This window comes from Colias philodice, chromosome 17 (assembly GCF_061535455.1).
Source record: "Colias philodice isolate Cphi_HAF_F1 chromosome 17, ilColPhil1 Martin Lab GWU primary, whole genome shotgun sequence".
NCBI lineage: Eukaryota > Metazoa > Arthropoda > Insecta > Lepidoptera > Pieridae > Colias > Colias philodice.
The window spans coordinates 4767520-4791939 of NC_143102.1; the positions used below are offsets into that span (position 1 = coordinate 4767520).

The following is a 24420-nucleotide window of genomic DNA, read 5'->3' on the forward strand; positions in this document are numbered from 1 at the left end:
GCAACACTTGTATATTCTCTTCTCAGTGTAAGCGAGACAAAGTTATAACAATTAGACAAAGATAGATATAATACTGGGTGTGCTGGCCGGCGGATATGAAATAGCGGCACATTTACTCATTTTTAAAAATGTACTTTGCTTTATATTATGCGGTCATTTATTTTAAAACGAGTCATTTTGTTAAATATCAGGTTAACTTACCATATTTTATGTTGCAAATTTCTTTTCTTTTTATTTCCTCTAGTAATTTTCAATATTAATGTAATATCGCATTAATATACATATGAAAATTATTTAGTTAGTATATTTTAACTCTGAAGATAATTTTTTAAAGAATAAATATAAAGAAGAACTTTTTTTTTTGAAATTTTTTGGTAGATTTCTAGTTTAGGAGCTGAACACCCCACTCCACTTTGCGCGGCAGCGGTCAGAAGGCGGAGCTTATCGGCAAACTCGCGTCGAGGCTAGGCTCACTGTCAATTCGAGAGCTGCGGAGAGTACGCTCGCGTTTATTACGTTGTGTTTATAGTGAAGTGTGCGATCAGTGAAAAATTTCGAATGACGTGAAGTGAAAAAAAAATTGTGTCAACTTGTGAAAAGTGCAACTTGTGTGATCAACATGTTATTGTTTGTGTATTATTAAGTGATTTATCAAAATGTGCAAGGCACCGTGGTGTGCAAATTTGATTTTTGCCACGTAGTGACGCGAACGGGTAATGATTCCTAATGTGGAGTTCGAAGCAAGATGGTTAGAGAGACTCGGCACCTGTGGGTTGGAAATTTACCCGATAACATACGAGAAGATCGAATAAGAGAGCACTTTAAACGGTATGTTATTGGTTTGTTTACAGTATTTACTTAGTAAGTTAAGGAGCTGATATTTAAATTAGACACATAATTACCTAACCAAAACATTATAATGAAAGCGTACGTAGGTATACAGAAGAAAATGCATCATGACTGGCATCGTTCATCTATTTGTTCATACTGTATACATTTATACAATTAGTTTTTTCATTTCTTCGTGTTTATTAACGTTATAATATTTAGGCCTTCTTTCAATTATCTTATTTTAACTTTGTTTACGAGAGACCATAGATTGATTTTCGTAATTAATGGGAATGCTGTTTTATTTCTAAAATCGTAAGTCAAAATGTTTTACTTATCACTTAGGGCTAGTATCTCCCTAAAACGAATTTATTTTTTAAATTACTTACGTCTAATATTATTATGTAAACAACGCTTTCGATTTATGGGAAGAGACACATCTTTCGAAGTTTTGGCAACTGTCAACGAGCTTTGTTTAGATTTTAAATGATACCCATGTTTTTTTTATATTATTTACATGTTTTTTTACGAAAATGAAAATACGCTTAGGCAAAACATTGACATTATCTATATCTACCTCGAATCAGAAGTAATTTGTCTGAAATAAACAAAGGCAAATTTTGATCCTGGTGTTGTTTGTGTTCTTTTTCGACACTAAAGAGTAAGACTATATTATTTATAATTTAATATACCCAGATAGATACCTACATTTTTTATTCTAAGAAGTCTTATAAGTGAGATATTACCTACTGACGACATCATAGATTTTCGCTTACCTAGGTAGGTAGGTATTAATATTATGGGATTCAAAGTTAAGAGGAATGAAACAAAATAAAAATTTAAGACTAGAAGATTAATTTTTGTTATACTTGGATTTTCTTGTCACTTATATTTTATTAGATCACTGTATCAAGAAATATCTAGTTTTCATTGCATCCCTTTGGGTTCCAAAGTATCGTAGCTTCTCGTTTTCAACTGCTAATATAAAAAATTTATCAACTAAGTTTGGATGTACAGCTGTCCTTCATTATTTTAATGTAGTGTTGAAAACTCTCAATGGTGACAATCACAGCTGTTTTGGTTTTACATTGATGGTAGACCTTAGTAGGTATTCTGTATTAAAAGTTAGGCCAGTAGAATTAACGTAAATTTGTTATAAATAATATTTATTACATGTTTATGTTATTATTAGAATTATAGCTAATAAATAAAATTTATAATATAATTGTGATCCTAATTCCTGCCTGGAACTATATAATACTAGAACACTAGTATTCAATTATTTACGGCTCCACTCTTAATCGATGCGCGCAAAGCAGATGAGAGAGAATAAACAACGCGGATTGTTCATAATAATATGTACACAACCGCTATAATTTAAGAGCGACGTTGCCAAACTGACGCGATGCCGACCGGTCATTGAGCCGGCAACGTCGCACGCGTCGCCTCGCTCGCATCGTTTTAGTTTTAGATAACAGGGTATTCGTACAATATATTGTATTATTGTAACTTTTTTGTTAACATAATAATATTAAAATGTATTTATTTAAATCAGGTTGCTTTTCACGATACGTTATCAGTTATGAGAGATAATAAGAATTAAATGTCTTATACATAAATATTTTGTACACACTTCTGAATGAAATGTATGAAGAGAATTATAAACATTTAAAAGAAAAGTATTTCTATACACAGTTATCAATTTAGTAAAAACTAAAAATAGGGCTTAAGCTATAATATAAGTATAAACTTACATTTGATTTCATAATTTGTTTGCATCATATCTGGAAGGCTAATCTCAAATTAATAGACAAATAACTGTTGGTTACAACTTAGCTAGGGTTGAGTTGGATTAAAAAAAACCTATAGTCGATATTACTCAGTTCAGATTTGGCATTGTATTGGTGATCTCTTACCTCTGTATAAAAAAAATAATTTTGTTGCTTTTTGTCAAAACAGTCAATTAGATAATAGATTTTGAATTAAATTATAGCAAACAATATAAAAAATTGTGAGTAGGTAAATTAATTTGTAAAAATATTCTTTGAAATATTAATATGTAATTTATTAATAATTTAAAATATTAGTTTAAAAAATATGCTAATACTAAATATTCACCTATGGTACATATTATGTAGCATATGGCATCAACAACATATCCCATGACTAATGGGAAAGTATTTTTGAAATTGGTCCAATATTATCTAGTAATTATTCAAACAAACAAACTCTTCAGCTTTTCATGTTCTAAGGCAAGTCTAGTCACTAGATAATAGTAGAGGGATATTGCCGCCCTTCGGCATTATAGTACATGTAGCTCCTAAACTATTTCGCGGCCCACTCTAGAACTCTGCAGGAAGTATCCCTAGATCAAGCTGAGACATGTTTTAGACAAATTTTATAATGTTTTCTCTTTTCCAATCTATGCAAGGATCTTGGGTTAGTTTTTTTTGAATTTGCAGAAATACAATCTTCTAAAAATTTTATTGTAAATTTCATGCAGTCCGAAACTGCTTTGTAATATGAATTACTAACGAGGTAATAAATTTAAAACTATGCATTTCTTATGATGATTTGTCAAAAAAGTTCTTATTATTTGAAAGCACATGTAGTATTAGGCTGGAAGATACCGACACAAAATTTCGGGTCATTTGTAACAGGATGGCGGTTCTACAGGGGTCTCTTGTAACACAAATCGACAATCGTTTGACTTTCGCTTTTTATCCGACGAGTTCGACTAACGCCCACGCGACTAGGCCGCCGGTTCCAGCGTTATGAACATCAGTTTTCTATTTGTCATTGCGTACTAAGACCCCTGTAGAACCGCCATCTTGTTACAAATGACCCGAAATTTTGTGTCGGTATCTTCCAGCCTAATAGCACAGTATTACAATATTATTTCCTACAGTAAGGAAACGCCTTTGATGTCGCGCGATGCCGCCGCCAGCGTAGGTACTTACGCTGCCTCACGAAAATACGCTTGGGTTGCAACAAATGGGAAATAAAACAATTGTGATTATCTATACTAATATTATAAAGCTGAAGAGTTTGTTTGTTTGTTTGTTTGTTTGAACGCGATAATCTCGGGAACTACTGGTCCGATTTGAAAAATTCTTTCGGTTTTAGATAGCCCATTTATCGAGGAAGGTTATAGGCCATATATTATCACGCTACGACCAATAGGGGTGGAGCCACGGGGGTGAAACCGCGCGGAGCAGCTAGTTAATATTATGATGAAATCATTTATTCATATCCCAAATCTGATGTAATTATTAAATAAATCTGATGTAATTATTTGTTCATAAATATATGCATAATTACAGATATTGCACTGCTAAATATTATTTACGTGGACACTTTATTTTTGGATGTTCTTAATTGTATATAATAATTTATAACATTTAACTAAGTAATGCATTCGCATTGAGATGTACAATCTGATTAGAAAATAATGAGGACAACATATACATAGCTTTAATTTTAATTCAACAGATACAATTAATACAATCTTTCTGAAATATTGTTTCCTTCTGGGATTTTAATGTAGATTTACATCGTAAACGGAACAGTTTGTGCGCGTCACAATAGAATATGTAAGTACCTATGTATAATAAAATTATTACACAAAAAATACGACTGCGTCGTCCTTTCGCGCTAGATAATGCAAACTAAGCGTGTTTGCCTTACGCGGCCCGCGTCGCCCGAACCCCCGCCAGTTCCCCTCCGTTTCTCTGCACAAGTACATTCGTTTCCGTACTGTATAGATATTGTAATACTGTGCTATTAGTAAATAAGTATCATTACTATTTACAACCTACTGTAGATGAACTCTTTCTTGTCACTTGTAGTAACTGGGCACACATAAATGGGCAGCGCATGTAATTTCTGTTTATCATCTGATTTATTACAGTTAATTTTTTTTTTCGAACATTTATTTTAATATGTGATGTCACTCATAAAAATTGTGATTGATGAAAAACGTTTCTTTGGCTAACACAGCGGTCTAATTAATGTTACCCAAAAAATGCACTGTACGACAATACATCGTAGACGTAAAAAAAATATTGGAATAAAATAAATTAAACTAAAGTAAGCATCTCAAAAATGGGCCACAATACACGACTCAGTTTTAATTTGTTAGTAGGTCAAATAAAAGAATAATCGACAAAAATTTGCTAGCGGCGCTTTCCGTCCTTTCATTAGACAGCCCGGTCGTGATTGAAGGGATCGAGTTTTCTGTGAATGGTTTAGGTTTTGTACTTTTGAGTAAAACAATGCCTCTGAGGCTCTGATTCTATCTGATGGCTATTTTTATTTTTAAATTTAATATTATTCAGTATTCACCATAAGATACCCAAAACAATTTTAATTATGAGTTTCCGCGCCACTTTATTTACGTGAGTGATTTGAAGTTTATAGACCCAAGACTTAATAAATTACAGGGGGGGGACACCGTGTTAACGAGTTTGGCGGGCTATATCTCGCAAATGGTAAGCTGATAAAAAAGTGTTGTATGGATACTGCCTCATTTACATAGACCTTTTCAACGATACCCCACACAAGGGGGTGCGCAAAAAAAAATACAAAAAATGAAAATTGCCCTTAAAAAGGGCAATTTTCATTTTTTGTATTATTAAAATTGAGATCCATATCCAAAGTATCCTTGAACCAAGTTCATGCAAATCAATTCATAAACGTAGAAGATATTGTGCTGTGACAGACTAGGACGGATGGACTGAAAGAATTTATCTTATCTTTTCTGTTCCTTGTCGGACTACGGAACCCTAAATAGTCTTTCTTCAATAATAAAAAAAAAACAAGGCAAACGTCACCAGGCGTACTTAGACCCCTGAAGAACCGCCATACTGTTACAAATGAACCAATATTTTGTGTCGGTATCTCCCGGCCTAATAAGGGTTTCGTTTTTGAACTCTAAATGAACAAGTCCAGTATCCAGAAACCAAATATGAAGTTTGGTTTAAAAAAAGATATCTTATAAAAATCAAATCAAATTTTTATGTAGTGGGATTTCCGGGATAAAACCTATCCGAGGTCAATCATCAAAATATCTCTACACCAAATTTCATGCAAATTGCAAATTGGTTCAGTAGTTAAGGCGTGATTGAGTAATAGACAGACAGACAGAGTTACTTTCGCATTTATATTATTAGTATGGATTATTATAACACCTAGCACAATACAAACACAAAGTTATTCATTGCTTTCTCAATAATACTTGTAAAAATAGTTTAACATTAAAATTAATTAAAAATAAAATATCGTTATTGTATTTAAATAATTTGTTAATGTACTTAAATCTTCTAATCTTAATATATATAAATAGTCCATTGAATGAGTCCCTCCAAGGGGGGTCTAGAGTGCGTGAGTTAGTAACGTAAGATGTTTCTTCGGAAACATGTCAAGAGTCCCTAGGTAATAAACATACTAAAACCCCGGTACACTAGGAGGAGCCCCGGAGTGGGGGGAGGGGGGAAATGGGTCCATTTTTTCATTTTTCGCTTAAATCTCAAAAACGGTACATGGTAGAGAAAAACTTTCAAGGAAAAGTTGAAAGGCCATAAAATTATCTACAAGTTGTACCTTAATCATTTTTTCCTATATCTTACCGTTTCTGAGTTATACGCAGTAAAAAATGATTTTGGCTCAAACAATTTCCCCATACTACACATCAATCGATCAAAAAAATATTTCTTTCTTCCAAAAAACTCAAATGTGCAACTTGTGACTGGTACTGATAGATTGCCCTTAATTAGGTCTATAATTGGTAAAATAAACACATTCCTCCATGGACGCATGCACGCACTCTAGAACTTTTTACTCAATGGACTAAAATCTCGTGTCAAACTCAAACTCAAACATTTATTCATTCAATTAGACTTCTTATAGAAGCACTTTTGAAACGTCATTACATATTTTAAAATTTACCACCGATTCGGAAAGCAGTATCTACGGAGAAGAACCGGCAAGAAACTCCATAGTTGCTCTTTTAAATCATGTCAGTTTTACAAAATACATATAACATTATAATATATCTCATATCATCTTTGACCCAACCGGTAAACTGTTAACTTCGCAAGTTTGTTGTTCTGTGATAAATAATAGTTTAAATAATCAAATTCGAGTTAGCCAGTGCAAAACTTTGTTTATTTCGAAAGTTCAAGTAACATTATAAATTAAAACTAACTCTGTTTCTGTGCAATTGAAGAAATAAAGTGTTTCTTTCGTTTAACAATTTCAAAGTAATTAGTGCAACAAAATATCATCTGACGGTACGAAGAAAAAGTGTGATTCATTGTGTATGCGAACGCCACCGTTATTGCTAGTGCGGACGGGTGATTTTCGCACGCACAGCCCCAGTGTCGTCGTCTACTCATCGCTCGTCAAAGATTAAGGAACTTTCCGATACGTCGAGTGGTAAAACATATGCGTGTGCCTCACAGAGACTAATGATTTAAAAATTTGATCTTTTATTATTTATTGAATTTCATCAAGTTATTTGTAATCAGAATACAAAAGTCTTGTTTATCTTATAGACATATAAGATAAAATAAATGGCGTCTAAAAATAATAATTTTTCCTGTGCTGGATGTTTGACCCCAATCTCCGGGAAACACTTCATACAATGTAGCCTATGTGAAAAGATATAGGGTCAACCGGGGCAAATGCAACTAAAAAATAACAAGTTTCAAGTTTGATCGGTTGCAGTTATCTCCTTTTATATTTGGTCATTTATTTGATCCATTTAGTGATTTTTGTATTTATTCAAGATTATTTTCAACCAATCAAGCAATACAGTAGTCTTATAAATAACTGGTAGTGAGAATATTTCCTAAAATTGGTAGAAAAAGTTACATTAACCCCTAGTCGGGGGTAAATGCAACTAACTGCCATAGCTCTTCTTCTATTTCATATAAAACAACGAATATAGAATATATTTATGAGATTTCATGTTATTCATAGGATTTTGAACTGGATTACCGTGTAGCAAGGACGAGTTTTCAGGAAAAATCTTATTTTTCTGATTGTGGGGCAAATGCAACTATTTGTTAGAGAATTAGTGTGGGGAATGCAAAAAACTTATTCATCGATATATTTTTATTATTCTATATATATATACAATAACGTTATCTATACAATAACGTTGCTATCGTAGATGGCGCCGCATTATTTAGAGGAAAAACTCATGTACCTACTTTGATTTACCACTTTAAATCGCAACAAAAAAAAAATAACAGTGTACTACCTACTAAGTCAATTTTAGTTTTTGGTCAGAACAAATAATATTCTTTGTGTTAAATATTGTTAAAAACGTAAACCAAACAAAATACGTTTATTAGTTAATCAACCGTTTACTAAAAATTACTTGAACAATCACAGAACTATCCTACCTATCGTTTTTAGTTACTTATATTCTTTAACCACGCTTTATCTAATTTGAATTTTACTTATGAACCCGTCTCTGGGTATAATATCGAAGAAATAATCGATGGTTCTTCTTTAATTAATCATAAAGAAAGTATATTTTGACTACCAAGAAGGATACATAATAAAAATATCGACACTGTCACATCACTAGTGTTTTTAGTTTCATACAAAAATATAAGGGGCTATTGTAACTAACCTCACAGTTGCAATAACCCCACAGTGAAATTTTCATGAGGCAATTGTAACTGCATCAATAACACAAAATAGAGTCAACTAACGCACTAAAAATATAAATGAAATAAGCTTAACGGCTTGTGATAATCGTGTCCAATCAAAAACACCTGCAAAAAATCACTCCTAAACAATTTTTTTGTCTGCAAAACTCGACACCTGTTTTTACGCACACCAACTTCAAAATAGCGGTTTGACACAATGGCCTATCAATCAAATAGTTTTCATCGTAGGGGCACCATCTATTACTTGTAAGATTTATTAGTCGTTGAGTTATTGAATCATAGGTGGCGATTTATTACAACAACTCTAATAAATTAGTTATGATAACTAGTTGCCATAGCCCCATAGTTGCATTTGCCCCGGTTGACCCTATGACATTCTGTGCGCAAACATATCTGAAAGGCGTTTCTTAAATTCTATGACTAAAGAGCACAAGAAGAATTGGACCTGTCAAGCATGTAGAAATAAGCGTCCCAAGGGAGACAATTCCAACACTCCTGTACGTTCGTTAAAGTCGGATACTGGTGCTGAGGTGTCGTGTAGCGATGAGGATAACATTTCTCCTAACTTTGTCACAGCCCGTCGTCCGACTCACACAAAAGTTCTGGAAGTTAAGGTACCTCCCACAGGACCTCAATCGATTATAAGTCCAACTGATCAAGTAAGCGGTTCTTTGAAGGATCAACTTCTCGATTCCCTTAGGCTTGAAATACCATCTTTGCTATCCCAAGTATTAAAGAAGGAATTGGTCACCTTTAAGGAAGAGCTCTTGGAACTTCGCAAATCTGTTTCTTTTTTTAGCGATATGAATGATGAGATGCGTGAAAATATAAAGTCTTTGTCGAAGGATAACTAGCAATTAAAATCTGAAAATGATGCTTTAAAATCATCTGTCCATGAATTGTCTGACCGACTTAACAAAATAGAACAAAGTCTTAGGGACAAAAATTTGGAAATAAAAGGTGTTCCTGAGCACCCATCTGAAAATGTCCTTAACTTAATACAGCAGTGCGCTTCTATTGTTGGACACAAAATTGCCGATGGTGATGTCGTGAAGTGTAACCGTGTGGCTAAACAGAACAAAAACACGAATGTTCCTCGTACAATTATTGTGCAATTTAACAGCGAGAGACGACGAGATGAATTTTACTCCGCTGTCTATAGATATAATAAAGCAAATCCTGATAATAAACTCAATACTGCCTTATTAGGTATGGCCGGTGAAAAGAAGCCCGTTTATATATCAGAGCACTTATCTCCTCAAAATCAGGCTCTACACATTGCAGCAAGAATGAGAGCTAAGGAGTTATCGTACAAATTCGTTTGGGTTCGTAGTGGCCGCATATTTGTGAGAAAAGACCCCGGATCGCAATATATATTCATTAAGGACAGTAAAAGTTTAGATTTAATGCATTAGTTATATTAATACTTTTATCTTTTTTAGATTAACTTGTTTCTTAATTTTTTCTGGTTTTTGAAAATGGCTTTCTCAATTTATTATCAGAATATACGTGGTATGAAGAGTAAAACCATAGAAATTTCTAATTCCATTTTGATTAATAGTTATGACATCATATGTATTTGTGAAACTTGGTTAAATAACACTGTTCTCTCGAGTGAAATTTTTGATAATAGATATCAAGTGATACGTAGAGATAGAAGCGAAGCATTCTGTAGTGCACATAACAAAAGTCATGGTGGTGGCGTGCTGGTAGCCTTGTCTAAAGATTTTGATGTCGTTGAAAGGAATGATTTGCAGTCCGAACTCTTGGAAGACCTATGGCTACATATTAAATTAAAAAATCGTGCTGTATTAAACCTATGTATAGTGTACCTACCTGATTACTTGTCAACGAGTGTGGTATCTGAATATATGGAAAAATGTTCCCATTTTTTAGGTACCTCATCTGATTGTAGTACTCTTATATTAGGTGATTTTAACTTTCCCAATTTAATATGGTCAGATAATGGCGGCCTCAATAGTTACTCATGTCCAAAAACAAAATTACTTTACGAATTTTTACAGTGCACGTCATTATCCCAAATTAACAACATAGCCAACACAAACGGTAGGTTCTTAGATCTTGTAATCACAAATACGCCAGATTTATACAAAATTACTAACGGCGCTCCTTTAAGCCGCCTTGACAATCATCATCCTCCTTTGGAAATCACATTCAATTACATGCTCGCATCTCTGAATCAAAATAATTCTTTTGACAAGCTGTGTTTTTACAAAACCGATTTCAATAGTTGTAACGACCATATCCAAAAAATAAACTGGCAACAACTTGCTTTGAACTTACCGATAGATGAATTTGTCCAACTATTTTATAATAATATTCATACTATTATCGAAAAATATACACCACGAATAAAACGCCACCGGAATCACTATCCCATATGGTTCTCGAAGGACTTAAAAAGAATACTTAAATCTAAAGAGAAATTTCATCACCGTTACAAAAAGTACTCCAATCCTCGTGATTATGATACTTTTTCAATTCTAAGATCTAGATCGAAAAAATTAATAGATTCTTGTTTCAGGTCGTATATTGGTAATATCTAATGCAGTCTCACTAAAGATTTGAAGTCTTTCTGGCGATATACAAAAAACAAGAAAATTACAAACGACATTCCTCGCAGTATGTACTACAAAAATCAAGTTGCTGACACAGGACATGATATAGCCAATTTGTTCGCTACATACTTTTCTTCGGTTTATAAGCAAAATTGCAAAGTTACCTACATTCCCAAATTTGCTTCATCAAACTACATACTAAACAACATACACATATCTGAGAGCGTAGTATTATCTTATCTAAAGAAAATCGACTTAACCAAAAGCACTGGGCCCGATGGCATACCACCAGTCTTTATACGTTTATGTTCCTCATCTCTCGTTAAACCGTTAACTCTGTTATTTAACAAGTCTTTAATCGAAGGAACATTTCCGTCTTTATGGAAGCTAGCCAAAGTGACACCAATTTTCAAATCCGGTGATAAGAGAAATGTCGAAAATTATCGACCAATTAGTATTTTGAACTGCTTTGCTAAAGTATTTGAAAGCATTATATACGAACATATGTATAGTCATATCAAACATAGATTAAACGACAAACAACATGGGTTTGTAGCTGGTCGCTCAACAAATTCAAACTTACTCATTTATACTAATTATCTGACAGAATCATTTGATAGTAAATTACAGGTGGATTCGGTTTATACAGACTTTTCCAAAGCATTTGATACTGTAAATCACACTATCCTTCTTTCAAAACTCAATCATCTTGGCATACATGGTAGTCTGTATAGGTGGATGAGTTCATATTTAGCTAATAGATCACAATTGGTTGCATTGTATGGCTATGACTCTGTTCCATTCTTATCCCCTTCCGGTGTACCGCAGGGTTCCAACTTGGGGCCACTGCTATTCTTGATATATATTAACGATCTTCTTGAATTAATCTCATGTAATACTCTTGCGTACGCGGATGACGTCAAAATTTTCCACAGAATACAAGATTATAGTGACTGTCAGACCTTACAAAGGGATTTAGATGTCATCAGTGAATGGTGCAATACCAATCGTATGACCCTCAATGTTAAAAAATGCCAAGTAATGTGTTTTACTAAAAGTAAAAGGCCGATCATTTTTAATTATAACATTAGTCATGTAACACTGGAACGAGTCAAGGTCGTTAGAGACTTAGGTGTTATGTTCGATTCTTCACTATCATTTAGACCGCACTACGATTACATTGTCAGTAAGGCCAATAAAAGTTTGAGCTTTGTTTTACGTACTGCCTCACCATTCAAAAATCCGAAGTCGTGGATAATATTATATTTAACCCTAGTAAGAAGTATATTGGAATATTGTTCATCGGTGTGGCTTCCAATATACAATAATCACATAAACCGCATTGAAGCTGTGCAGAGGCGTTTCTTACGTACATTATGTGGTAAATTAGGTTTACGGCGTAAAATACCTGAATATGATCAGCGTTTGCGTAAATTCCACCTAATGGATTTAGAAAGCCGTAGGACCCTGACTGATTTGTGCAATCTGCTTAAAATAGCCAATGGGTTATTAGGGAACGAGCTTTTGGCTAGCCTTAACTTTAGAGCTCCTACCCGCCCTTCACGCACCCCACGTCTATTCAGCATACCACCTACCAGAAACAATGTTTCGCATAACAATCCTGTACACAGAATGTGCCGCCTGTATAATAATTTAGATCCGGATTGTGACTTATTCTTGGGTAGTTTGGATGTTTTTAGAAGTAATGTTTATAAATTGCTGTAACAACGTATTTTTTTTTTTTTTTTTGTATTTTAAATAGTAGCTTTTTTTTTTTCTCTCTGTTAGAATTTTTTTTTTCTTGGTTTATGTTTGTTCCTGGCTATAGCTTGGTATAGATATGGATTAGGAACAAAAACATGGTCATAATGTAAACGGTTTTTGTTTTTTTGGTTCAAAGCTGTGTATGGTATTAATTGGGTTGTAGAATTTATATGTATTATTAGATAAGAGCTAGATATAAGAAATTGTTCTGCAATCTGTTACTGTACCAAAATAAAATAAAATAAAATAAAAATATTATAATAACATGCCAAAGAACTGTCCTGTGGTTTTTTCGCGACAACCCTCCATGGGTTTTTATCGTCCATATATTCCTGAATACTGTAGTACGCTCTCTGAACTAGTACATTTTTTATATAAGTTTTAAATTTAGAACTACTAAACTCTTTAATATTATGAGGAATTCTATTGTAAAAGCGTATACCTTGACCCATAAATGAATTTTTAACTTTAGCTAATCGGAAAAATGGCATTTCAATTCTATTTCTGTTCCTTGTGCCATAACAAGTATATTAGCACTGAAGAATCTCTTTCTTATGGCGTCCCACAGGGAAGTGTTCTAGGACCGACACTGTTTCAAATATATGTCAATGAATTATGTGAGTTGCCCATAACGAACGCTAAAATACTTTCTTATGCAGATGACACAGTCATGATCGTTCACGGTAGTTCTTGGAATAGCTGCCACAAAAATGCAGAAGCCGCGCTACAAACAGTAATGTTGTGGTTGAAAAGAAACTTATTAACCCTTAATGTCAATAAAACTAAATTCGTTACTTTTGCTAGCAATCTGTCACAAATACCTGATGACGAATTTTCAATTACGGCTCATAATTGCTTGCAGCAATCAGATACCTGTGATTGTAACTCAATTGAGAGAGTCTCTGAGATTAAATATCTGGGAGTAATAATAGATTCGACACTGCGTTGGAGTAGTTTAGTAGGCGTTTGGCGCGTCAAATTTGGGATATTTTCGTATGTCATAACATAGAATAATTAACAATCAAACCTCTTTCTATATAATTATTATCAATTAAAATTATATTGAAATTGATGTTTTTGATAGTACTGATGACCATGCCATTGAAAATTTGCCGAACGCTGCCTTTAAGTATGTCATTTCCATCGTAAAATATATAAATTGAAACACAAATTTAACCAAACTCTTTACTCGAATCAAAACAACAATCAACAATCATAGAAGACAAGTGCACTCCTGACGTGAGTCATAATGACGGTTGTTGACAAATTGCAAGAGTTGACTCTATCCCGCTCTAACCTGACTAATTTAATATGTTTGTTTCGCCACTCCGAGAGCAGAGCTGCCAATATGGAAATATTTGGTCAGATAGTTATTCATCAAATAAATCACGATTGAAAAATAGGCGAGCCGTTATGAGTTAGATAAATAATTGAGTAAATCTATTCGAGGGGTAGTTATTAGACTGTTTATCTCGGGATTGAAAAATCGGCCCATAACCAAGGATTGAAAAATCAGCCTTTAAAGTAATAGTGCGTAATTCAGTTCTCATTCAATCAGATGAATGAACAATGAGTGTGAATAGCTTAGATTACAAAATAAAATACAGATGGAGCATGACAACCGCCCGTCGCCCTTGTCAAAGAAAATACGAAATCAAAAGCAAATACGTCGCTGCTCCAGTGCTATAGCGCATATAGTGTCATGCAATACGTCAAAAAGGGTTTGCAATTTAAGTAAAAAAATGCTGTCTTGTGATAATAAAACGCTGTAAAATTTGTTCCCGAAAACAAAAAAAAGATAAAACATCGTTTCACAGGTTTTCTGTAGATTATTTGGCTGATTTATTTCTTTAAATACGAATAATAATTTTACAGATATGAAGGAATACAAAACTTCAACGTATGTTGCCAGTATTTTGAAAATGAATTTGCCATTTTTATTGGTAAAACGGTAAAACGGTTAAAAGATCTTCAGGGTAATGCTGTTGGATTTTTCGATCGTGAATGTGATTATTTGTAAAGTGCACTAAAGGTTCATTCATGATCATTATTAGATTATTTTAATAAGCATAATTCATTATATTGTTACTTTTATAAAGCTTAAAAACGCCATAGTCGTTTTCGCTAGCGATTTAATTTATGCGAACTCTATGATGGTTATAATGAAAATAAAATGTCCCGTATTCTCGACTAAAAACTACCGCTATTTGCATTCATATATTTTGAAAAATAAAAAATAATATAGGTAATTATTATAGTTAATATTGAAAATTTTTGAAGTGAAACTTCTTTATCGGGGTTGGAAAAAAATTTAGTGTAACATTTTTTTGTTTCGTTACGTGCCATCTTTTTCTCGTCCCTACCACGCGTGATTCGTATTTCTGTAAAGGAGCAAATTATTTTTTGAAAAATAAGGTCATAAAGAAGTTTTACTTCTTACGTGTGTACACTAGTACACGCACAATTTTTTTATGTAATTTATTTAATTAAAAATTGAATAAAATTATTTTGTCCATATATAACTTTAGTAGGCATCAGGTACTTTATATAATAAAAGAATTTTTACAATATTATAAAAAAAATATCAACAAACCCGAAATAATATTAAAATAAAAATTAAAACTTGACTGCTAATTTATGTATATAGCCTACGTCACTACCGCCACTAACATAATATGTAATTCAGATGATTGCAATGACATCTCACAACTTAAAATCAGTCCAACGGTTTATACTGCAGGGCGTGTCAAAGAAATATTATACATACATACATAAACTCGAAAAACATAACCCTCTTTTTTCCGTAGTCGGGGAAAAATTAGGGAAATTTTTTAATATCTGGTAACATTACACGCACACAGAAGCACCGTGTACGTACAGTGCAGCGGCGAAATGACAGCACACATAGCTTTATTGAAAATGACGATAAATCATTGATCTATTCCCGATTCATCCGGATAAATTTGATTAAATATTGAAATACCTATGATATTTTCCCCATTCATCCGAAGAGTAAATGGTATGTCCGATTCATCCGAGAGTTTTAAAGATAGTTATTAATAAAAAAAGTGATGGAGGGTTGACAAATAAAACAAATATTTTAATTATGTAAATATATATTATTTCTTTGTAAAACTTTAAATAGTAAGATGTAACATATAATATAACACCAGTAATACAGTACCATAAAAATCAACTTTAGGACTTATCTATTATTCTTCCTGTATAGGTTTGATACATATAAATCTGGATATACAACTATTTGTTAATTCTTTTTTAAGCTGTAAACAGTAACAAATACAATATTTAAATTACTACATTAGTAATAAAGTGTTACAAAATCAACTTTAATGCCTATTGCCCTTTTTGTAAGTATAGGTTTGATACATACAGATTTGGATAATAATATTTTTTAACTAATACACTCAAAAATCAACTTTAGGACTTATCTATTATTCTTCCTGCATAGGTTTGATACATATAAATCTGGATATACAACTATTTGTTAATTCTTTTTTAAGCTGTAAACAGTAACAAATACAATATTTAAATTACTACATTAGTAATAAAGTGTTACAAAATCAACTTTAATGCCTATTACCCTTTTTGTATAGGTTTGATACATACAGATTTGGATAATAATATTTTTTAAGTAATACACACAAAAATCAACTTTAGGACTTATCTATTATTCTTCCTGTATAGGTTTGATACATATAAATCGAAAGCCTATGATGTATAAATTTCAGACTTTAATATTAATAACTACGTTAAGTTGCAAATTTTTTCTAAGCAATGACCCAAGGTAATTTCACAGTTTTGATGCTGCGTAATTATATGAGCGAGACGTTTATCAAAATCTATGACATTTTTGTTTCTATATGAAATTGGAATACCCTGTTCAAATTGTTTTATTTTGAGATCAAATTCTTTTATATTTTTCAATAGGAGATCTAAAAATTTAATAAATGACGGTTTTGCATTCGATATTCCTTTATTTAACTTTGAATGCCACCCTTCTAAATGATTTGTGGTCCTGAATCTTTCACCGTAGAATGACCATTTTCCGAAAAAACTAGATTCAATCCAGGCGTTCACAAAGTAGTCATTAAAAGCTAATATTTGCCCGTTATTGGAACAATCTTCCATTATATATAAATAACCATCACTGATTAAGTGTTGTGGCAGAAGTGATAAAGCGCCACAGATTGCAACGTGAGCTTTATGTACGGGATTTTTATTTAATTTTAATTCTTTTGCTTTTTTTCTTAGAGCACTTTTAAAATGAAAATAACAACCTACAATTTTACAATTAGGCATTATTTTTTGCATTGCGTTCATAGCTGCTGCCTCGTAATCAGATTGAAATTTTTTTGGATTCCAATCCGGCACTTGCGACTTTATTATTTGAAAAAGGATTTCATAAGTAGCCTGTTTCTTATTTAATAATAACGCGTATACCAGCGGGACAACGTTAGATGTTTCTTCGGAACTACCCAAATCTCCATGGATTGTGTAAAGTTGGTAGAAGGGCTTAGGACATATTTTAAACGTACCATCTGCAAAAATATGTTCAACTGTTGCTAGTAAGTGCTTCGCATTATGTGTTCCAAATACTATGATTCTGTTCCTTTGGTCTGTATAGTCAGCCAGCAATATTTTGTCTTTATATGCATCTGGGATTTCAACGGCAGAAGCAGTTTGAAATGTGGTTCTTTTCACTCCCAGTGCTTTATTTCTGGAATGGTATAAACTGTTCTTTATTGATGTAAACTTCGGTATTGTTGCTACTAGGTCGAGGCCAAAATCAGCGAGCGAAGACATCTCATTGTTGAATAACGTTGGTATTGGGTCTGATTTCGTTGCAGCTAATTTTCGGCATTGGTTCAGTTGTTTCTTTATTATGTTGGCAGCAAAATTTGGTTGGCATGTATGAGGATCATCACTCACAACTAGATTGTTTTTTGTGACTACACGTCCACGACATTTCCGAGTTTGCCACTTCACACAACACCAAACAGTTGTACCGTTTTTGTTTTCGCGTTTTTTGTTATGCTGATAGCCACCACGCAATAAAAGAAGTCCTCCTCGTTCTGATTGCTCAAAAACTAATTGAGTCTGACTGGAACTACTAGGTTCACAAGTAGAATCCATGATAAACTAATCCAAATCGTAGGCAAAACAACAAATCCGATCACGAGCAAGGGTCAAATGTTCAGAAAGTGATTACAGTAAGTGATAGTAGAGATGTTTCCTGATCGCGAGCGAAAAGTCAACTAAATTTTCATTTATGCAAAATATGTGACATAATTTTTAAAAAGAAGGGTGGTTTTGCGTTATGATGCCGACAAAAGCAAAGTTAAAAACTTTTTACATTGTCTTTTTAAAATTAACAATTACATTTAAATAACAATATTTTAACAAATACTAATCCATTCCGAAAACTCTCACCAGTGTTATCTATCCCATCATAAAACCCCTTTTATGCAATATAGAGCTCGTATTTTTAAATACCTACCTGACGCTCTGTAGCCCTTTTGTTCGGTTGCCGACTGCAAAATTCTCGTAATAAGAACAATTGGTTAGGCACACTTATTAACATTTTTTTGTTAATATATAATGGAAGAAGGGAAAAGGTATTATAAAAATATGGTATCTACCTATATATATATATATAAAAAAATATATATATATATATATATATATATATATATATATATATATATATATATATATATATATTTTTTTTTTTTTTTACAGGTTGGTCGTGTCACCTGACCGACGACAAATAAAAGATTTTGAATATTAGAAGATATTATTTTTGTAGTAAGTAGGTAATGTTTTTCTTTTTAGTTTTTTTTTGGGCATTTTAGATAATGTAGGAATAGATTCGTACAGTTTATCTTATAAAAATAAATTTAAAAAAAACCGACTTCCAAAAGGTAAAAATAATAAACCTTCCCGACTTCTAACACGTACTTAGAAGTCGGACAGGTATATTCAATTCACTTTTTAGTGTTGTAAGAAGGGTACAACACGAAATTTCAAGCGAGAATTCGTTACGTATGTAGGTACTTCTTCTTCTTTTAAAAGTCGGTTAGTCTCTATCTACATTCGTATGCAAAGTTACAACACGATACGTGCAGTAGAAGTTAGTGTACATCGTCTCGCAAGTTCGAGAAATCGACCGATTGTCTCCGCCTGGAAACTACTGGATCGATTTCAAATATTCTTGAAATGGGCCCACTCGGAATATATTTCGGGTCGAATGTAAAAAGAATCACATCAATCGGTCAACGCGTTTGGGCGCTATCGATGTACAAACACACAAAAAAACACAACTCGGCAGTTGAGACCCTCCTCCTTTTTGGGAAGTCAGTTAAAAAGTGAAAAAATATTGTAAAAAAGTGAGTACTTGTATTTATACATACATATAATTTGTAATACCTAATACAGTATATTAAAAATATGAGTTAATATATTTTAAAATATTTTTTCTGCTATCTATACTTTTTCTTGTCTTATTTAAGGATATTTTCATGCCGGATGAAAAGGGAATATTTTTTCGGATGAATTGGTAATTATATAATTATAATTTGGATTTCGGATGAATCGGGAATATTTTTTCGGATGAATCGGGAACTAAAATAATTCGGATGAGTTTTGCGGATGAATCGGTAATAGATCAAATCATTCAGTTTAAGTTCGGCAACGCTCCATCTGTCTTTTATTTTGTAATCTAAGGTGAATAGTTCATTATTTAAAACTATAAAATAACATTATCTTCTTATATATAAAAATGAATCGCAAAATGTGTTGGTAAGCGCATAACTCGAGAACGGCTGAACCGATTTCGATAATTCTTTTTTTATTATATTCCTTGAAGTACGAGGATGGTTCTTATGTAGAGAAAACGTAAACATGTACCACGGGCGAAGCCGGGGCGGACCCCTAGTTTCTAATAATAATAATATATAAAGCTACATAAGATATAAGTTACTAGTAGAATGTAATTACAATCAGTTTTTTATTTTTATTGTTACGCTGTTAACGTTATTGTTTTTGTATTTTTTTCGTTAATTGTAACGAATTACGTTGTGTTTATTTGATGTCATATTGTTACACACCATTTATTCACTAGACGATCGAGGCAATTTCATTCATTCCCAATTTTCAATCATTCAGTTTGTGACAACGCTGTTTTTATTTCATCAAAAACTGACAACACAGTGGTCAGCTGGCTACGTCTAATTAAAAATCCGAGTATAGTAGATATTTTGCTCAAAAGGGACTTGGACTTTGTATGAAGCAATTTCTTGACTCTTGTTACTTTAATCTCTCATAACTTCCAGCTATAATTTAAAGTTAACAATAAAATTGTATGATTATATTGTACGTATAATTTATCCAGCTTATCGAAAAAAAAAACATACATTTAAAGCGTTTTTATTACTTTTTATCGTTTTCCCTCTAAGAATTTGGCAAATTTTCAAAAAAAGTTAAATTTTCAAATATTGCTGAAACATATGTTTCGGTTAGACAATGTTTTCTTTTTTAAACTCCCTATAAACTTCAAAACTTAAATTGTATATTAAACAGAATATATGAATATTATATTTTCCTTAAGTATTTTTAATTAGCTAGTTAATTCGATGTTTTATTATGTAAAATTAACCAATTACTAATTTTCGTACCAACAAAATCACTTTTTTCTATTAATTACATATACAAGCATAAAAAATATAATTTTATGCTGACTTACCGACACACTACAGCTACAGTTGATTGAGAGAGGCTAGTTCAGTAAATTGTAGAGACGATGCGCGATGGCGCCCCAGCTACGAGAAATGCGGCAACGTCGCTTGGCGGATGACTCGATTCGTACGTGTAGGTACTTACGTATACAGTGGTGCGGAGCGGTAATTTGTATGTACATCGTAATTCCTTATTAGCTAAAATTAAAACAGCTTAAATTTAAAAGTATTGAACAGTATAAGTTATCTTATTTAACCAATGTATAATTATTTTTTTATTAATTAATAAATCCAGGATATTGCATTTCAGGATTTTGTGCTTAAAACTTTTTTAATGAAGTAGGTACGTTGTAAACATTTACAATTGTAAACATACATATATGTACATATTTCTATAGTAAAAGTCATAAGTATATTTATAAGTTTGTTATGCAACATCTGTGTGGTGACTAGTGGCACCACCCCGTGCAGTATTGTTTGGCCCCACCCCAGCACTTGCTTTATCGACCTGCGCAGGCTACCCCGGCCATAGCTAGCTCGACACCCGACCCAACCAGATTGAAACCCTACCTACCCCCTTAACATTGTGCGCCTGCCCGTTCTGTACAATTTAATTTATTAGTGCCGCATTACTATAACACAATGCTAGAAATTGTTAAAAGCTATCTTTATAATATCATACCTACTACAAAACTATTTTCCTCGAAATTGTTACAAACGCCAGTCACTTGGGTCAGTTTATGACAACTATCTAATCTGGATCCAAATGCGTAAAGCGTTGATAATTTAAGTTGATGTTTATAATAATAATGAAAAAAATATTGCCTGCATTAATTATAGTTGCCATAGTGAAACTGTAGAGTATTTACCCACTCATGCGGTCTGTACCTTAATGTTCATTCGCCCGAAAAATCCAATATAAATTTTACGAAACATCTACCACCTACAATAGCTTCAGGTTCGTGGTGAAAGTTGAAATACTTGTTATCAAACATTTAACTACATAGGTCATTGAACCGAGCAAGGTGGGTGCTATGATTTTGTTTCTCACATTACGCATTAATGATATTTATATGTATACGCAGAAAATATTTAAAAATGGTTTATTAAACTTTAAATATGAAATGGTAAATGATGAATAAATATAATTCAAGATATGGACTACAGTCCATAACACTATTACATATAACATCGTAATATAAATGAACATTATTACTTTTGTATTCGGCATTTGATATACCTACATAATGCACTAAAAAGAAATCGTACCCGTAAGTAGATAACCTTGAAAAAATCAGTTAGCAATGCTGAATATATTATGTGAATTGTAAACGGGTAACGTAAAACGTTCTCGTTTAAGACGATACACAAAAAAAAATCCACTGCTTGGCGGGCGGAGTCTAATAGCTCGCTATCGCGAACGCGGGTGTGCGCGTAGTCATTCTTGCATACTCGCCGCGCTGCCGCTGGCCGACTCGGGACAAACATGTATGGAGTCGTCATACAGTTATAATATTGTTATACATATATTTAATTGTTGATTTATTGGTTTTATTTTCTTGCTTATAAACACAAAATTATCTTCTTTTTAACAACTACTTAGACATTATTAATAATTATTAATTATTATTATTTCGTAATGTTTACTTTATTACAAAATAATACAGGTTATAAATAATCTTTAAAATAACAAAAAATATTGTTACTCTGAAAAAATGAAATGGTACCTAATTACGCGGACTACTGAATTGATTTAGATAGAATTTGATGCTGACGTAGATATTACATCATGCCCAGAAATGAAAGGTACTATTTCTGAAAGAAGTTATAAACCCTAATTCTTCTCGGTCAAAGTCAAGAGTGGAAGATATCGCTAATACAGTAAAACTGATGCGAAACTTTGGATGTTAATTTGTATATTTTTTTGTTAGTTGTTACTTAATCACGTCAAGACTACATTACCAATTTTGATAAAATATAGCTAATTGCCTGGATTTACACATAGGATACTTTTTATCCGAACTGAACACTTCTGTGGGATAAAACAGGATTCACGATATAACCTAATTCCACGCGGGCAAAGCCGCGGTCGGAATGATATTTTTTTAAATAAAAAAATTGTTTAAAAAAAACACAAAATATATTGACGCATGTATTTATTTTTTGCACTCTATTATAATTGTAATTATTCATTACAAATAATCAAAATAAAATGGCCAGAACAAAGTTAGGCCCTGGTAGGATAGGTAGGCAGGTACAGCAATGTGAGACGAACACTGGCTTATTTATACCAATAATAATGTATTATAAACATTAAATTAAGTTTACTTTCTAACAACAAAAATACATAATATTAGCTAATGTGAAAACGAATCAACCAATCATCCCACAACAATGAAATGTGCACACAAATATTCATCCAAATCGGTTCATGTGATTAGGAGGAGTGACTGCAGCGCCATCCTCCGGGCCCAATTGTGTTTCCAGATCACCCAGGAACTCAATTTAATATACTTACACAAAATTTTTCGAAATGAAAACTCACATTACTATGTAAATATGAATATAAACCGGTTTTAGTACTAAGCAATTTCCCGCACAGGTGTAGTAAGTATAAATGAAATAAATATCAACATCAAATTCTTTATACAACATACTTATCTACCACCTACTAAGAAATTCTTGAAATTTTTTCGTATTTTTTTAAAATATAATACTACTCCAACGAGCTCCTGTTCCATAATTCCATATTACGTCCACCATACTTCCACTAAGTTCACCATGATTTTTTATTTCTTTGCACTTTGTTGCTTTTTGCTAAAAATGGAATCATGCGATAAAACCAGTAGAGCGTTGATAACATACATTTTTGACTGAATAAAGGTACTTACGAAGGAGTGGGTTCACATTGTGAACAATCAGTGGGTTTATTTTCCTTCTGGATTCCGGATTTCTGAAAAGATTATTTATGCTATAAATGAAAAAATCTTACACATTCGTTATGTACTTAAAACAGGGGTACATATCAAACATCGTCTATAATACAATTATCATCAAATTTAAAATAAAACCAACTTACTTCATTAATTTGTTCCAATTGTAAGCATTCTTTTTCCTCCAACCTTTATGTTTCTTCTTCTTATTTTCTTTATTGTCCCCATTTGTCTCATTTTGTCTTATCGTGTTGTCACCCTTTTTTACGATTGCGCAAGCGACACAAGTTCCCCGTGTGACGGCCGTAGCGGGAATGACCATAGAGTACATTATTACAAACGGAGATAGAGTTGTCAGTCAAAGATATCGATTGAGGCGCACCTGCCGACAAGTGGCTGAACTAATATTTTTTATCACATACGTATAGCTACAACTAGCTAGAATGTATAGGTACACGTAGTACTCCCTTGTTTTCCTTTTTGCTTAAAATTACAAATAGTGAATGTTTTCAATAAAAATGCTTGGGTAGACTGTATATTTTTATTTTTTCCTTTTTTCACAATATGTAAACGCCATTTTTTGTACTTCATCATTTTCATTTTTATCTACTTTAGTGCCATTTAACAATTTATTTGTATCTCTGCACCAGTTACATAGAAAGAAATTACAAGTGAGATTCACCATAAAATCTTCAGCAGATTTTTTGTGCTCATTACATTTAATATAATTAAAACTCGTCAAAGTGAATAATATTGTCTTTATGTAATTTTTAATATTACGTTTGTTACTTTTATTACTTAGTATGTAGGTGACCACATCTTGTATTTCGGAAAACGATTTAATCAAATCATTCCCTGGGTATGTCAGGCTTTTTTTTGC

The 24420-nt window shown here is 32.6% G+C and overlaps 2 protein-coding genes and 1 long non-coding RNA gene across 5 annotated transcripts in view; 1 reads left to right on the forward strand and 2 right to left on the reverse strand.

The window, feature by feature from the left end:
- Window positions 1-453: 453 nt before the first annotated feature.
- spen (spen family transcriptional repressor split ends) overlaps window positions 454-24420 on the forward strand; it is a 103488-nt gene continuing 79521 nt past the window's right edge. For all 3 annotated transcript variants that reach the window (XM_089705998.1, XM_089705999.1, XM_089706000.1), the window contains exon 1: window positions 454-828. In XM_089705998.1, the coding sequence (XP_089562124.1) occupies window positions 746-828 (83 nt within the window). In that variant the 5' untranslated portion in view covers window positions 454-745. The remainder of the gene's footprint in view (window positions 829-24420) is intronic.
- Window positions 15803-18516, reverse strand: LOC149481038 (uncharacterized). The gene has a single exon (XM_089706008.1). The coding sequence runs from the start codon at window positions 18005-18007 to the stop codon at window positions 16619-16621; it is 1389 nt and encodes a 462-aa protein (XP_089562134.1). The 5' UTR covers window positions 18008-18516; the 3' UTR covers window positions 15803-16618.
- Window positions 22828-23871, reverse strand: LOC149481039 (uncharacterized). The gene is made up of 3 exons (XR_016316965.1): window positions 23687-23871; window positions 23499-23560; window positions 22828-23424 (listed from the first exon to the last, which is right to left on the reverse strand). It is a non-coding gene; the product is annotated as an uncharacterized LOC149481039 (long non-coding RNA).

Excerpts from the sequence above, each read along its gene's own strand:
- LOC149481038 (XM_089706008.1), bottom strand. The coding sequence starts at position 18,007 with ATGGATTCTACTTGTGAACCTAGTAGTTCCAGTCAGACTCAATTAGTT.